Source organism: Procambarus clarkii, chromosome 73, assembly GCF_040958095.1.
Source record: "Procambarus clarkii isolate CNS0578487 chromosome 73, FALCON_Pclarkii_2.0, whole genome shotgun sequence".
In the NCBI taxonomy this organism is placed as follows: domain Eukaryota; kingdom Metazoa; phylum Arthropoda; class Malacostraca; order Decapoda; family Cambaridae; genus Procambarus; species Procambarus clarkii.
The window spans coordinates 28,485,141-28,502,757 of record NC_091222.1 but is presented as its reverse complement, the minus strand read 5'-3'; the positions used below and the strand labels follow the sequence as shown (position 1 = coordinate 28,502,757).

Sequence of the window (17,617 nt, the reverse complement as noted above, 5' to 3'; positions counted from 1 at the left end):
TGTGCATTGGGTTTGTGAATCATGGCCGGGGAGGATTGACTGAGCGCCGATCCTGCTTCAGTCCCTGTGGACCCAACAGTAATTAGGAACCGTTTCATATCTATCTACGGGCTCACCCCGTTCTCGCAAATTCGTAAAGTCAATATTGACTTATTAACTACGTGCATAGGTGATATACTTAACATAATAGATACCCCTAAAAAGATTCATAGAAAACACCGACCTTACCTAACCTTGTTAGTATCTTAAGATAAGCATCTTATTGCTTCGTAATTACAATTATTACTTAACCTATACCTATTATAGGTTAGGTAATAATTGTAATTACGAAGCAATAAGATGCTTATCTTAACATACTAAGTAGGTTAGGTAAGGTCGGTGTTTTCTATGAATCTTTTTAAGGGTATCTATTATGTTAAGTATGTCACCTATGCACATATTTAATAAGTCAATATTGACTTATTAAATTTGCGAGAACGGGTTGCCGGGCTCACCATAGCCCGTGTTACTTGGAACTTTTTGTTCCATGTAGCGATTCTTTAACAATAACAGCAGGAACTGTTTGGGGTGTCGTGTTCAAGGAAAAAACGAATAGGATAGGGAATAAAATAGGGGAAATTAAGGCTTTCATCTTAACAGTTAACAGAAGTCATCTCTGTTGGTAGACAGGCTGACACAGCTGACAGCACTATCTCTTCCGTCTATTTCCCCCCCCCCCACCCAAGGACCATCCACAACCTTCTTCCCCCTCCCCCCCTTCCCCCCCTTCCCCCCTTCCCCCCTCCCCCCCCCTCCCCCCTCCCCCCTCATCACTAGCATCTCCCGCAGTCATTCACAAAGATACAACAATGGCCTTGTTTTTGCGTCCACTTGAACGATTTGTCGCAGGAATATCTCGGCTTCCGGAGGGTAGACGCCCGTTATCTCGCGCTAACTTCTGCGCGTGTCACCAGGAAGCAGATTGGGGCTTTTTAGGGTACGATGGTTGCTTCAGGAAGCAGATTGGGTGCTTTTTAGGGTACGATGGTTGCTTCAGGAAGCAGATTGGGGCTTTTTAGGGGAGGAAGGTTGCTTCTGGAAGCAGATTGGGGCTTTTTAGGGAAGGATGGTGGCTTCAGGAAGCAGATTGGGGCTTTTTAGGGAAGGATGGTTGCTTCAGGAAGCAGATTGGGGCTTTTTAGGGGAGGAAGGTTGCTTCTGGAAGCAGATTGGGGCTTTTTAGGGTAGGATGGTTGCTTCAGGAAGCAGATTGGGGCTTTTTAGGGTAGGATGGTTGCTTCTGGAAGCAGATTGGGGCTTTTTAGGGTACGATGGTTGCTTCAGGAAGCAGATTGGGGCTTTTTAGGGTACGATGGTTGCTTCTGGAAGCAGATTGGGGCTTTTTAGGGGAGGAAGGTTGCTTCTAGAAGCAGATTGGGGCTTTTTAGGGTACGATGGTTGCTTCAGGAAGCAGATTGGGGCTTTTTAGGGTACGATGGTTGCTTCAGGAAGCAGATTCGGGCTTTTTAGAGTAGGAAGGTTGCTTCTGGTAGCAGATTTCTGCTGAACTGTGAACGTCCAGAGAGAAGGAACGAACAGGTGAGAGGATCAGTATCGATGGAAATTAAACTGGTTGACACAGTTAGACTGGCGATCACGTTACCAGAGCAACGACTTCTTTCCAGGGTACAACTCCTGTGGTGCTTGTAATGGTGCGTGAGTCTGTTGTGGTTGGGGTGATGCATATACTCACCTATTTGTACTTACGGGGGTTGAGCTCTGGCTCTTTGGTCCCGCCTCTCAACCGTCAATCAACAGGTGTACAGGTTATCTTATCTTGAGGTTATCTTGAGATGATTTCGGGGCTTTAGTGTCCCCGCGGCCCGGTCCTCGACCAGACCTCCACCCCCAGGAAGCAGCCCGTGACAGCTAACTAACACCCAGGTACCTATTTACTGCTAGGTAACAGGGGCACAGGGTGAAAGAAACTCTGCCCATTGTTTCTCACCGGCGCCCGGGATCGAACCCGGGACTTTCGAATATCGAAAGTGTAGATATGATTGAGCCTATTGGGCTCTATCATATCTACACTTGAAACTGTGTATGGAGTCAGCCTCCACCACATCACTGCCTAATGCATTCCATTTGTCAACCACTCTGACACTAAAAAAGTTCTTTCTAATATCTCTGGCACATTTGGGCACTCAGTTTCCACCTGTGTCCCCTAGTGCGTGTGCCCCTTGTGATAAATAGCCCGACTTTATCAACCCTGTCAATTCCTCTGAGAATCTTGTACGTGGTGATCATATCCCCCCTAACCCTTCTGTCTTCTAGCGACGTGAAGCGACATGTGTGGTGGTGGTTGTGCGAGTGTGGTAAATATTCGTGATTGTAAAGCACGGAGGCCTGACGGCTGAGTGGACAGCGCTCGGTATTCGTAGTCCTAAGGTTCCGGGTTCGATTCCCGGTGGAGGCGGAAACAAGCGTGTAGAGTTTCTTACACCCTGATGCTCCTGTTACCTAGCAGTAAATAGGTACCTGGGAGTTAGACAGCTGCTACTGGCTGCTTCCTGGGGGGTGTGTAACAAAAAGGAGGCCTGGTCGAGGACCGGGCCGCGGGGACACTAAAGCCCCGAAATCATCTCAAGATAACCTCAAGATGTATACTCAACTTGGGTTTCAAGATTATATACCCCCCCTACTCGAGTCATAATCATTTGATATATAATTTTTACCAAGACATCTTAAAAAGGAATATACTGTTATACTCTGAGGTAGTATACTGTTATACTTTGACCCTATACTCATAGGGTCAGTTGATCTGGTAGATTAGAATGTGATTGAAGAATTACAGGGGTAAGTACTCACCTAGTTGTGCTTGCGGGGGTTGAGCTCTGGCTCTTTGGTCCCGCCTCTCAACCGTCAATCAACAGGTGTACAGGTAAGTGTAGTGTTTACAAAGTTACTGTGGGATTTTCTTGAGTGTGTCTGGAAAGATGTAATGGATTTCACGGTATTCATGCCTTCCTTCCTGAGAAATGAATGAATGAATGAAAAGGAATGAAAAAATGAGTAAGAGTGAAGTGAGTGAAATGCCTGGATTGTGGTGAGAAGTTTGTTTTCAACCGCTGATATTTTGCGTGCGCGTGTGCGTGCGTGTATTCACCTGGTTGTATTCACCTAGTTGTATTCACCTAGTTGTGCTTGCGGGGGTTGAGCTCTGCTCTTTCGGCCCGCCTCTCAACTGTCAATCATTTCTTGTTAACTGCTAACTTTTTTTTCCCACACATACACACGAAGCAGTCCGTGACAGCTGTCTAACTCCCCGGTGCCTATTTACTGCTAGGTAACATGGGCATCAGAGTGAAAGAAAATCTGCCCATTTGTCTCTGCCTAGTCCGGGAATCGTACCCGGACCACAGGATTAAGAGTCCCGCGCGCTGTCCACTCAGCTACCAAACCCCATACCGTTTCCGCACGTGGCTGTGCTGGTTCTGTTTCTCGTTCTGAAATTATTAGAACAGGTTCGTGACCCGCTTTCTGCGTCAATGTGTACAATGGTCGGATAGCACAAGCTGGAGGAGCAAGGCCCTGTGCCCCTACCCCAACCATCTTGAGGTTATCTTGAGATGATTTCGGGGCTTTAGTGTCCCCGCGGCCCGGTCCTCGACCAGGCCTCCACCCCCAGGAAGCAGCCCGTGACAGCTGACTAACACCCAGGTACCTATTTTACTGCTAGGTAACAGGGGCATTAGGGTGTGAAAGAAACTCTGCCCATTGTTTCTCGCCGGCGCCTGGGATCGCACCCGGGACCACAGGATCACGCGTCCAGTGTTCTATCCGCTCAGCCACCGGCTTCCGGTTTAGGTTAATTCCCCCTAACCAATCTAACCTTCAAAATAAAACAGAAAAAGGTGTCTTCTATGCCTCGAGGAATGTCTAAGTTTCAGTATAACACTATTGTTGTATATTGTATATATATAATCTTGTATATACACGCAGGTTATAAGAAGTGAAATTAGTAATATGTTCCTGTACTAGAAAATGAAGGGACGACGACGTTGATTGATTGTTGGCTAGTTTATTGTGCACCCCATACTCATCCTGTGAGCGGTAGCGGAAAAAGCATTATAGAGGGCACAAAAGGTCTTTATCAGACCTCATCTTAGATTATTACATAAACAATTTCATCTATCCTTCACACCTTATAGTTACAATGTCAGCTAGTTACAGAGAAAGTGCTATTACAAGAGCTATACATTTACAAGGGACGACGACGTTTCGGTCCGTCCTGGACCATTCTCAAGTCGATTGTTAGAATGGTCCAGGACGCACCGAAACGTCGTCGATTGTCTTCAAAATCACACTTGACTAGACATTCACAATCGACTTGAGAATGGTCCAGGACGGACCGAAACGTCGTCGATTGTCTTCAAAATCACACTTAACTGTACATTCACAATCGACTTGAGAATGCTCCAGGACGCACCGAAACGTCGTCGATTGTCTTCAAAATCACACTTGACTAGACATTCCCAATCGACTTGAGAATGGCCCAAGACGGACCGAAACGTCGTCGTCCCTTCACCTTCTAGTGTGTGGTCTGGCCAACATACTTCAGCCACGTTATTGTGACTCATCGCCTGCGTCTCCCAGTACAACAAATCCCGTTTCGTAGTCATTGTAACGTTAGCTGTTGTGGGGGTGGCCCGCTAGCCATGCCCCCTGAGGCAGCAAGGCATCAGACAACCCCCAGTCAACCGTTTTTTCTACCGGTATTAACCAAGTCCTTACGGGACTCCTTTTATGAACCGGGTCGCTGAGCGCATACTAATGCCCACAACAATATCAGAAAATGCCAACAGGGAAGGTGGTGTGTGTGGTGGGTCAGTGTGTAGAAGAGGAGGGATGTTTGTTGACCAGTCCACACACTAGAAGGTGAAGGGACGACGACGTTTCGGTCCGTCTTGGACCATTTTCAAGTCGATTGGGAATGTTTAGTGTGATTTTGAAGAGAATCGACGACGTTTCGGTCCGTCCTGGACCATTCTCAAGTCGATTGTGAATGTCTAGTGTGATTCTGAAGAGAATCGACGACGTTTCGGTCCGTCCTGGACCATTCTCAAGTCGATTGGGAATGTCTTGTCAAGTGTGATTTTGAAGGCAATCGACGACGTTTCGGTCCGTCCTGGACCATTTTCAAGTCGATTGGGAATGTCAAGTCAAGTGTGATTTTGAAGGCAATCGACGACGTTTCGGTCCGTCCTGGACCATTTTCAAGTCGATTGTGAATGTCAAGTCAAGTGTGATTTTGAAGAGAATCGACGACGTTTCGGTCCGTCCTGGACCATTCTCAAGTCGATTGGGAATGTCAAGTGTGATTCTGAAGAGAATCGACGACGTTTCGGTCCGTCCTGGACCATTCTCAAGTCGATTGGGAATGTCTAGTGTGATTTTGAAGAGAATCAACGACGTTTCGGTCCGTCCTGGACCATTCTCAAGTCGATTGGGAATGTCTAGTGTGATTTTGAAGAGAATCGACGACGTTTCGGTCCGTCCTGGACCATTCTCAAGTCGATTGGGAATGTCAAGTGTGATTGTGAAGACAATCGACTTGAGAATGGTCCAGGACCGACCGAAACGTCGTCGTCCCTTCAACTTCTAGTGTGTGGTCTGGTCAACATACTTCAGCCACGTTACTGTGACTCATCGCCTGCATATGTTGGTCACTCTCAGAGCATGACATTGTCGCGTCCTCGAGGTGATAGTGATGATGATGGTGACTGAACCCGTGATGGTGACTTGAGGCGACCTGGCACCTCACTATCATCCCACTATCGGAAGGAATTCACTCATAATGTATCGGCCTTATTCATGGGCCAAGTTCCAACTGTGACTTGGAATGTGTTTTATTCAGTTGTTTATATAAGGAAGTCAGCACTTACAGGTGTGTGACAGGTGTGTGTAGTGGGTCTGGCGTTCGAGCCTTTAATGTACGTCGACTCCCTGTCTTGGCTTAGTCACTGGGGCCGCAAGAACGGACACCTGTTATACCGGAGTATTTGGGTCGCATTACTGAGGTAGTTACTAGGAGACTGGTGGCTTGTAGGTGATTCTCTCTCTACAGGTACTCTTGGGGCCTCTAGGCCACTCTTGGGGCCTCTGAGGCCACTCTTGGGGCCTCTAGGCCACTCTTGGGGCCTCTGGGGCCACTCTTGGGGCCTCTGGGCCACTCTTGGGGCCTCTGGGCCACTCTTGGGGCCTCTGGGGCCACTCTTGGGGCCTCTGGGGCCACTCTTGGGGCCTCTGGGACCACTCTTGGGGCCTCTGGGACCACTCTTGGGGCCTCTGGGCCACTCTTGGGGCCTCTGGGCCACTCTTGGGGCCTCTGGGCCACTCTTGGGGCCTCTGGGACCACTCTTGGGGCCTCTGGGCCACTCTTGGGGCCTCTGGGGCCGCTCTTGGGGCCTCTAGGCCACTCTTGGGGCCTCTGGGGCCACTCTTGGGGCCTCTGGGGCCACTCTTGGGGCCTCTGGGGCCACTCTGAATGCCTCTGGACCACTCTGAATGTCTCTTAGACCACTCTGAGTGCCTCTAGGGCCACTCTTGGCTGCCCTGGTCTAGTAATTATTCTTGCCCGCTAGTTACGCTATTCTTGTTTATAACTGTCGGCTATAATTACCTGAATTGATTTACTTGGCATCGTTATAGTTCCAGATGAAAGAAAACTAGCAAGTCTAGTTTGCTGGGTGACAGCCTTGTGAGAAATCTTAATTTACGGTTGTGCCTAATCTTATTTTATTCTTGTCTTGATAACATCGGAAGATTAGTTAGCCGGCGTAACTGTGGTTGAGGATTTGGCTGTCAAAATTGTATATTTATTTCGGTGAAAGGACTAAGTTATAACTACTAAATTATAACTAGTGAAAGGACTAAGTTATAACTACTAAATTATAACTAGTGAAAGGACTAAGTTATAACTACTAAATTATAACTAGTGAAAGGACTAAGTTATAACTACTAAATTATAACTAGTGAAAGGACTAAGTTATAACTACTAAATTATAACTAGTGAAAGGACTAAGTTATAACTACTAAATTATAACTAGTGAAAGGACTAAGTTATAACTACTAAATTATAACTAGTGAAAGGACTAAGTTATAACTACTAAATTATAACTAGTGAAAGGACTAAGTTATAACTACTAAATTATAACTAGTGAAAGGACTAAGTTATAACTACTAAATTATAACTAGTGAAAGGACTAAGTTATAACTACTAAATTATAACTAGTGAAAGGACTAAGTTATAACTACTAAATTATAACTAGTGAAAGGACTAAGTTATAACTACTAAATTATAACTAGTGAAAGGACTAAGTTATAACTACTAAATTATAACTAGTGAAAGGACTAAGTTATAACTACTAAATTATAACTAGTGAAAGGACTAAGTTATAACTACTAAATTATAACTAGTGAAAGGACTAAGTTATAACTACTAAATTATAACTAGTGAAAGGACTAAGTTATAACTGCTAAATTATAACTAGTGAAAGGACTAAGTTATAACTACTAAATTATAACTAGTGAAAGGACTAAGTTATAACTACTAAATTATAACTAGTGAAAGGACTAAGTTATAACTACTAAATTATAACTAGTGAAAGGACTAAGTTATAACTACTAAATTATAACTAGTGAAAGGACTAAGTTATAACTACTAAATTATAACTAGTGAAAGGACTAAGTTATAACTGCTAAATTATAACTAGTGAAAGGACTAAGTTATAACTACTAAATTATAACTAGTGAAAGGACTAAGTTATAACTACTAAATTATAACTAGTGAAAGGACTAAGTTATAACTACTAAATTATAACTAGTGAAAGGACTAAGTTATAACTACTAAATTATAACTAGTGAAAGGACTAAGTTATAACTACTAAATTATAACTAGTGAAAGGACTAAGTTATAACTACTAAATTATAACTAGTGAAAGGACTAAGTTATAACTACTAAATTATAACTAGTGAAAGGACTAAGTTATAACTGCTAAATTATAACTAGTGAAAGGACTAAGTTATAACTACTAAATTATAACTAGTGAAAGGACTAAGTTATAACTACTAAATTATAACTAGTGAAAGGACTAAGTTATAACTACTAAATTATAACTAGTGAAAGGACTAAGTTATAACTACTAAATTATAACTAGTGAAAGGACTAAGTTATAACTACTAAATTATAACTAGTGAAAGGACTAAGTTATAACTACTAAATTATAACTAGTGAAAGGACTAAGTTATAACTGCTAAATTATAACTAGTGAAAGGACTAAGTTATAACTACTAAATTATAACTAGTGAAAGGACTAAGTTATAACTACTAAGTTATAACTAGTGAAAGGCTTTGGAGGTTTTGGATAAATTCATGCTACAAGTGACCTACTAGAATCATTTTGTGAGAGAAATGCTTTTATACCAACTACCGTTATGCTAAATAGTTTAGAAACGCGTATTTTCATTACCCACAGAAATCACAATAGCGTGATGCATCAAATGAACAAATCCACAAGGGCCGTGACGAGGATTCGAACCTGCGTCCGAGAGCATCCCAAACGCAATCGACTGAGCTACGACATGGTCAAAAGGCGTTGAAGCCGAAGTTCTACTGAACTTACTGGATCCTGTAGCCTCTCCGAGACACAAACCAGGGTTTTACACAACTCCCCCCCTGCACTCAAGCTATGTCAATAGGCTGTATTGTTGAAAATGCATCGTTTTCACCCCTGGTGCTAAGACCGAGCGGACAGCACGCTGGACTTGTGATCCTGTGGTCCTGGGTTCGATCCCAGGCGCCGGCGAGAAACAATGGGCAGAGATTTTTCACCCTATGCCCCTGTTACCTAGCAGTACAATAGGTGTTAGTCAGCTGTCACGGGCTGCTTCCTGGGGGTGGAGGCCTGGTCGAGGACCGGGCCGTGGGGACACTAAAAGCCCCGAAATCATCTCAAGATAACCTCAAGAAGACCCAACACCCGCAGAAGCTACGGCTTTCGTCAGGTGTTACACACCTGACACACACCTTACACACCCACACAGGTGGGTGTCCACAGGTATTTGTTATGGAGTGGGAAGTCCCAGTGGGTATTCTGTGTCACGGCTTCTGGCAGTGGCTTTGGCCTCGAGCGTAGCGTATTCAGGTCATCTGAGTCTGTCTCTTGGCTGCTCCAAGCTGCCTCGCCCAGACCCACTGGCCGGGGCGTATTCTGAGACTACGGGCTCGCCATAGCCCGTGCTACTTGGCACTTTTTATTACAGGTAGCAGATCTTAACCTATTCTTGGACTCGTGGAGCTATATATATACACAGGTTGATTTAGATTCAGCTACTTGGAATATAAAGTTCTAAGTAGCAATGTGGTGGATCCTGTAGTGGATTTCCAGCCCCGCTCCTGTGCCAGGTGTGGCTTCAGCCTGTGGTGGATTCACAGGTGTTTTAAACATGTGTGGTGTTGTGACGGGGTCATATCTAGCAGGTGTGTGCGCCAGGTATGTACGTTAATGTGTACATTTATGTACTCACCTAGTTGTGCTTGCGGGGGTTGAGCTCTGGCTCTTCAGTAAATGTTATGTGGGTAAGCTGGTATGTGTTAGTAAGCGTGTGCGTTCGTGCGCGCATGTATATGTATGACTGGGCGTGTGCGTGTATCTGGTGACCTTTAGGGGCGGGTGTTGGTGGTGGGGGGTAGAAGGTGTTGGGCAACAATAGCTTGCCCAGTATAACTCCTGCCCCACAGTTTCTCCTCTACACCAGCTCCGGCTTGCACTCTGCCCACTCTCTCTGTCTCTGTCTCTCTCTGTGTCTCTCTCTCTCTGTCTCTCTCTCTCTGTCTCTCTCTCTCTCTCTCTGTCTCTCTCTGTGTCTCTCTCTCTCTCTGTCTCTCTCTCTCTCTGTCTCTCTCTCTCTGTCTCTCTCTCTCTCTCTCTGTCTCTCTCTCTCTCTCTCTGTCTCTCTCTCTCTGTCTCTCTCTCTCTCTCTCTCTCTCTCTCTCTCTCTCTCTCTCTCTCTCTCTCTCTCTCTCTCTCTCTCTCTCTCTCTCTCTCTCTCTCTCTCTCTCTCTCTCTGTCTCTCTCTCTCTCTCTCTCTGTCTCTCTCTCTCTGTCTCTCTCTCTCTGTCTCTCCCTCTTGTCTCTCCCTCCCTCTTGTCTCTCCCTCCCTCTTGTCTCTCCCTCCCTCTTGTCTCTCTCTCCCTCTTGTCTCTCTCTCCCTCTTGTCTCTCTCTCCCTCTTGTCTCTCTCTCCCTCTTGTCTCTCTCTCCCTCTTCTCTCTCTCTCCCTCTTCTCTCTCTCTCCCTCTTGTCTCTCTCTCCCTCTTGTCTCTCCCTCCCTCTTGTCTCTCCCTCCCTCTTGTCTCTCCCTCCCTCTTGTCTCTCTCTCCCTCTTGTCTCTCCCTCCCTCTTGTCTCTCCCTCCCTCTTGTCTCTCCCTCCCTCTTGTCTCTCCCTCCCTCTTGTCTCTCTCTCCCTCTTGTCTCTCCCTCCCTCTTGTCTCTCTCTCCCTCTTGTCTCTCTCTCCCTCTTCTCTCTCTCTCCCTCTTCTCTCTCTCCCTCTTGTCTCTCTCTCCCTCTTCTCTCTCTCTCCCTCTTGTCTCTCTCTCCCTCTTCTCTCTCTCTCTCCCTCTTGAGGGTTGGGGGACCCTCTTGTCTCTCCCTCCCTCTTGTCTCTCCCTCTCTCCCTCCCCCCTTCCCCCCTCTCCCCCCCCCCAGCCATTCCTTTTATGATATAAAAACTTACCATTAACAATTATCCCCGTTAGAGGTCAACTGCCCTCGGCGGTATATCCTAACCCCCTTGACCTTTGACCTCAGTATAGCGGATTGTCATTCAATCGTAGTGGACGTTTCCGGGGTGGAGGTTGCTGAGTTTCTCCTTGGCTGTTAAGATTCAGCTACTGGGAACCAAAAAATTCCAAGTAGCACGGGCTATGGTGATCCCGTAGTGGATTTTGGATGGTACAGGAGTGGGGCTGTGAGTTGTCTGTTCTCCTTGGGGTCTCTTTAGGGAGGTGGGTGTGGGTGGGTGGGTGGGTGGGTGGGTGTGTGTGTGTGTGTGTGTGTGTGTGTGTGTGTGTGTGTGTGTGTGTGTGTGTGTGTGTGTGTGTGTGTGTGTGTGTGTGTGTGTGTGTGTGTGTGTGTGTTCACCTAGTTGTGCTTGCAGGGATTGAGCTCTGCTCTTTCGGCCCGCCTCTGCTCATGTGTGTGTGTGCGCGTGTGCGTGCGTGCACGCAAGGGGGGGGGGAAGGGGCTCAGAGGGTGGGGCATATATTGTCTTGTGTTTAAAGGTCTCAGACCACCACCAGCAGCCGCCTAACCTTGCGTATGGTTCAAACCATTCAGTTTTTTCTCTCGTTCCTTGACATTCCTGCCAAGGATATTCAGTTGGCGCTGACACCCACTTCAACCCGTAAGAAGCGAACACTGCGTCCGAATACGTCCCTGCTGGCTTCCCAAGAACCCCATCTGTCAAGCTGGACGGTCTCGCTCTATGGAGGAGGTGGGTGGGTGTGTGGGTGGGTGTGGGTGTGGGTGTGTGTGTGTGGGTGTGGATGTGTGTGTGTGTCTCGCTTCATGCAGGTCGGCGTTCAATCCCCGATTAACCAAGTGGTTGGGGCACCATTCCTTTCCCCGGTCCCATCCCAAATCCTTATCCTGGCCCTTTCCAAGGGCTATAGTCCTAATGGCTTGGCGCCTTCTCCTGATAGTTCCTTTCCTTGAGTAATAACAGATCTTCTGAAGTAACGTAATAGAAGTAGGATCCTTTGATTGTTTCAAGCGTAGGTTAGACATGTTTATGAATGGGATTGGGTGGTTATAAATAGGAGCTGCCTCGTATGGGCCAATAGGCCTTCTGCAGTTACCTTTGTTCTTATGTTTTCATGTCTAAACAGTCTTGATAGTATTGTGGCTATACGTCTTAAGTACGTGTGTATACGTGTGTGTGAGTACGTGTACTTACCTAATTGTGCTTGCGGGCGGTTGAGCTTTGGCTCTTTGGTCCCGCCTCTCAACTGTTAATCAACTGGATAACTGGACGTGTGTGTGTGTACGTGTGTGTGTGTACGTGTGTGTGTGTGTGTGTACGTGTGTGTGTGTGTGTGTACGTGTGTGTGTACGTGTGTGTGTACGTCTGTGTGTGTGTACGTGTGTGTGTGTGTGTGTGTGTGTGTGTGTGTATGAGTGTGTGTGTGCGCGCGTGTGTGTGTGTACGTGTGTGTGTGTACGTACGTGTGTGTGTGTGTGTGTGTGTGTGTGTGTGTGTGTGTGTGTGTGTGTGTGTGTGTGTGTGTGTGTGTGTACGTGTGTGTAAGTACGTGTGTGTAAGTACGTGTACGTACGTACGTATGTACGTGTGTGTACGTATGAACGTGTGTACGTATGTACATGTGAGTACGTGTGTACGTATGTACGTGTGTGTACGTACTCGCGTAGCGAGGATACTGAGGCAAGATAAACCAAGTGAGGCCAAAAAGCTGTCTTTGGTCGTGACTTAAAAGATATTTTGGCATTCCTTATTCTTTCCTGCACCTGTTTGGTTGTTACCTGACGTCTTAATTAGTCTTGAACACCTGTCATTAGTTACGTCCCTTGACGACTGTCTCGTTGCTCAGTTGTCATCTTCCTGTCATTTACCAAATGATGTTTAACCTGTCACTGGCTCGTTAAACCTCTGTCTCTGTCTCGTTGTTCAGTTGTCATCTTCCTGTCATTTACCAAATGATGTTTAACCTGTCACTGGCTCGTTAAACCTCTGTCTCTGTCTCGTTGTTCAGTTGTCATCTTCCTGTCATTTACCAAATGATGTTTAACCTGTCACTGGCTCGTTAAACCTCTGTCTCTGTCTCGTTGTTCAGTTGTCATCTTCCTGTCATTTACCAAATGATGTTTAACCTGTCACTGGCTCGTTAAACCTCTGTCTCTGTCTCGTTGTTCAGTTGTCATCTTCCTGTCATTTACCAAATGATGTTTAACCTGTCACTGGCTCGTTAAACCTTCTGTCTCTGTTCACCCTGTTCAACGGGGATTGTTTTCTCTGTGTTCACCCGTTTTAAACTCCCGTTGCTGCTTGTCTGTTGCTGCTTCTTGTAGTCTATCCTGTTTTCTAGCTACCTGTTCACCATTATCTATTGCTGTTGGTCTGCTGTACGCCTGTTGTCCGTCTGTACGGCTGTTGTACGTCTGTTGATCGTTTTGTTGTCCATCTGTTGTACACCTGTTGTACGTCTGTTGTCCGTCTGTTGTCCGTCTGCTGTACGTACGTCTGTTGTCCTTCTGTACGGCTGTTGTACGTCTGTTGATCGTTTTGTTGTCCATCTGTTGTACACCTGTTGTACGTCTGTTGTCCGTCTGCTGTACGTACGTCTGTTGTACGTACGTCTGTTGTACGTATGTACGTCTGTTGTACGTATGTACGTCTGTTGTACGTATGTACGTCTGTTGTACGTATGTACGTCTGTTGTACGAATGTACGTCTGTTGTACGTATGTACGTCTGTTGTACGAATGTACGTATGTTGTCCGTCTGTACGTCTGTTGTCCGTCTGTACGTCTGTTGTACGTTTGTTGGGGCTCAGGAACCTCTACATTAGTTGATTGATAGTTGAGAGGCGGGCCGAAAGAGCCAGAGCTCAACCCCCGCAAACACAACTAGCTGAATATGCAGCAGAATGAGAGAATTTTGGCGCTGTTGGCAGTATTGACGGAGCGAGATCTCTGTGTGCCAAACCGCTTCCACCCACCCACCCCCCCAACAACGCCCCCCCCCCCTTCCTCCTCTCGTGGCTGAGACACGTGTGTTTGTGAGTGAATAATGGAAGGATAGTGGGTGGCCGTCCCCCCCCTCTCAAACCCCCCTATCCCCCCACACCATCATCCATAGACCAAGCACAATGAAGGAGGGGGGCCCCGCCCCTCCCCCCTCCCCCACAAGGACGGCTCCTGTCCACAGGGATAGGGGGGAGGGGGGGGATAGGGGGGTGGACAATCAAAATAAGTAGGCTGTTGTGGTGGGGGAGGCTGATACTCTGGTATGGGTTAGTGGGGATGTCAGGATAGGTTGACACATGGTGTGTGGTAGCGATTGGGTACCATTGGCTGGGTACCATTGGTTGGGTACCATTGATTGGGTATTATTGGTTGGGTACCATGGCTTGGGTATCATTGGTTGGGTATCATTGGTTGGGTACCATGGCTTGGGTATCATTGGTTGGGTATCATTGGTTGGGTACCATGGCTTGGGTACCATTGGTTGGGTATCATTGGTTGGGTACCATGGCTTGGGTATCATTGGTTGGGTATCATTGGTTGGGTACCATTGATTGGGTACCATTGGTTGGGTATCATTGGTTGGGTACCATGGCTTGGGTATCATTGGTTGGGTATCATTGGTTGGGTACCATGGCTTGGGTACCATTGATTGGGTACCATTGATTGGGTACCATTCATATACCAAATGGGATTAACATGGTAAATAGAACACTTCTAAACACAACACAAAAGGAACAGGAAGATGGAATGACCCACACGGAAGAGGCAGGCTGAGATGGAAGGGGGGGGGGGCATGGAGAAAGGAAGGAACAGGTGACCCACGCGACGGAACAGGTGGAAGAGAGAATAAATAGGGGCTGTAAATGAACAACTGTGCGAGGAATTCATAATAGACCAGGTGACAATGGGAGATGGAAGAGGAGTGGGAGGGAGGAGGGTAGTGACTAAAGGTGTGGGAGGGGGTGGTGACAAGGTGATGGAAGAGAGAGAGAGGGAGAGTGAGAGGATAGGAAAAAAAACAGCTTGTTTGAATAATGTTTGTCGTGTGTTATCCCTAACATTTGCGTCTTAATGAGAGGGAGGGAGGGAGGGAGAGAGAGAGAGAGAGAGAGAGAGAGAGAGAGAGAGAGAGAGAGAGAGGGAGAGGGAGAGAGAGAGAGAGAGAGAGAGAGAGAGAGAGAGAGAGGGAGAGGGAGAGAGGGAGAGGGGGAGAGAGAGACAGGGAGGGAGAGTGAGAGAGAGAGGGCGGGGAGTGAGATGGCTTGGCCAATCCTGATTGGTCGATGATGTGAACTGGTTTTTGATTAGCAGTGGTGGGTGCATTATCAGAAGCAGTCTCTAACTGTGTAACCTATCCACTGCTCTCCTATCCACTGCTCTTCTCTATCCACTTCCGTTAATAATGTGAGAGAGACGCTTGGGCTTCTGACGGCTGAGTGGACAACGTTTCGGATTCGTAGTCCTGAGGTTCCGGGTTCAATCCCCGGCGGAGACAAATGGGCAAAATGTTTCTTTCACCTTGATGGCCCTGTTCACCAAGCGGTAAATAGGTACCAGAGAGTTAGACAGCTGCTACGGGCTGCTTCCTGGGCGGTGTGTAACAAAAAGGAGGCCTGGTTGAGGGCCGGGCCGCCGAGACGCTAAGCCCCGAAATCATCTCAAGATAACCTCAAGATAACCTAGACACTTATATTCTAAGTGTTCACTACAGAAATTTAAAGTGTTACATGTTCACAAAGTTGTTCTTTTTTGTGTTTTTACTTTTAACATGATTCTGGTCATTGTATTTTAGTAATTTCAGCTAAACCTGTTTTATGCATCTCATTAAAACTTGATTTCGTAATGTGAGGTCCAGCGTAAATCACGTCCAGTTTTATCATATCACGTGTAGCATGAGGGAGCCAGATTCACGAAGCCGTTACGAACCTGGGGCCAGATTCACGAAGCAGTTACGCAAGCACTTACGAACCTGGGGCCAGATTCACGAAGCAGTTACGCAAGTACTTACGAACGTGTACATCTTTCCTCAATCTTTGACGGCTTTGGTTACATTTATTAAACAGTTTACAAGCATGGAAACTTGCCAATCAACTGTTGTTATTGTTATAAACAGCCTCCTGGTGCTTCGGAGCTCATTAACTGTTTAATAATTGTAAACAAAGCCGCCAAAGATTGAGAAAAGATGTACAGGTTCGTAAGTGCTTTCATGAATCTGGCCCCAGCATCCTATCTAAGACCTCATCCCCCGCCAGATGCCAGCATCCCCCCCCCAGATCAACAATAAACAGTTGAATTGAAATTGAAATAAGTTTATTGAGGTAAAATACACACAAAGGGATGAGGTAGCTCAAGCTATTCTCACCCCGTTCAGTACATCGTGTTAATACATATATACATAGACACATATCACAAACAATAAACATATTACCAAACATTCTGAGAGATAAACATATACATTTCCTCCTTTACACAAGTACTGAAATTATCAGGATAAGCCCCGAGCCATTTCGACTTTATAGCACTGTTGACCAGACCACACACTAGAAGTTGAAGGGACGACGACGTTTCGGTCCGTCCTGGACCATTCTCAATCGACTTGAGAATGGTCCAGGACGGACCGAAACGTCGTCGTCGTCCCTTCACCTTCTAGTGTGTGGTCTGGTCAACATACTTCAGCCACGTTATTGTGACTCATCGCTTGCTTAAAGCACTGGCAAAGGATTAGGATAATGGGATGGGACGGGGGAAAGGAATGGTATCATTGAAGGAATGCAAGTTGGCAGCCATTAACTAGTTCTGGTCTTGATTTCAGGTCATCCCAACAGCTTGGACGAACGGCTCGATGGACGAGGTCTTGAAATTCCACACAACATGGCCCCTGCGTCTCTCTACGCCCGTAGCAACGGTTCGGCATCTTCAGCGTCGCCACCCACTGTCTCAACGCCCTCCATGCTAATAGTCCCACAACCCATCAACGCCGCTAAGATGCCGCCCACTCCGCCTGGCATTGGACAAAACCCGCCCAATAATGGCTCGGCCAGAAAGTACCAATGCAAGATGTGTCCACAGGTGAGTGTCCAAGAGCCATCCATAGTTGTAAATGGGAGAGATGATTGGCTATTTATGCCCATGCACGGGCATGAATAGCCCCGTAATAGTGGGGGAGATTGGCGAAGCCTCCCTTGAGATATCAACCCCCACCCACACGTGGCCGAACTGTTTTTGTTTATATAAAGCACTTGTTTGTAAATATCTTGTAAATATCTTGTAAATATCTTGTAAATATCTTGTAAATATGAGCACAAGGTGTAATTTACCTTCCTTCTCATCAATTAGTTCTCTGTTCGCCACTAAGGGGGTTTGATCCTCATGCAAAGGGGGTTTGATCCTCTTCCAAGGGGGGTTTGATCCTCTTCCAAGGGGGGTTTGATCCTCTTCCAAGGGGGTTTGATCCTCTTCCAAGGGGGGTTTGATCCTCTTCCAAGGGGGTTTGATCCTCTTTCAAGGGGGTTTGATCCTCTTCCAAGGGGGGGTTGATCCTCTTCCAAGGGGGTTTGATCCTCTTTCAAGGGGGGTTTGAACCTCTTCCAAGGGGGGTTTGATCCTCTTCCAAGGGGGTTTGATCCTCTTTCAAGGGGGATTTGATCCTCTTCCAAGGGGGGGTTGATCCTCTTCCAAGGGGGTTTGATCCTCTTTCAAGGGGGTTTGAACCTCTTCCAAGGGGGGTTTGATCCTCTTCCAAGGGGGTTTGATCCTCTTCCAAGGGGGGGGGTTGATCCTCTTCCAAGGGGGGGTTGATCCTCTTCCAAGGG

The 17,617-nt window shown here is 46.7% G+C and overlaps 1 protein-coding gene across 4 annotated transcripts in view; it reads left to right on the top strand.

The window, feature by feature from the left end:
* Positions 1 to 17,617, top strand: part of LOC123774108 (zinc finger protein rotund-like) — a 240,997-nt gene that overhangs the window by 169,605 nt on the left and 53,775 nt on the right. For all 4 annotated transcript variants that reach the window (XM_069312734.1, XM_069312733.1, XM_069312735.1 and 1 more), the window contains one exon: positions 16,618 to 16,874. In XM_069312734.1, the coding sequence (XP_069168835.1) occupies positions 16,618 to 16,874 (257 nt within the window). The remainder of the gene's footprint in view (positions 1 to 16,617; positions 16,875 to 17,617) is intronic.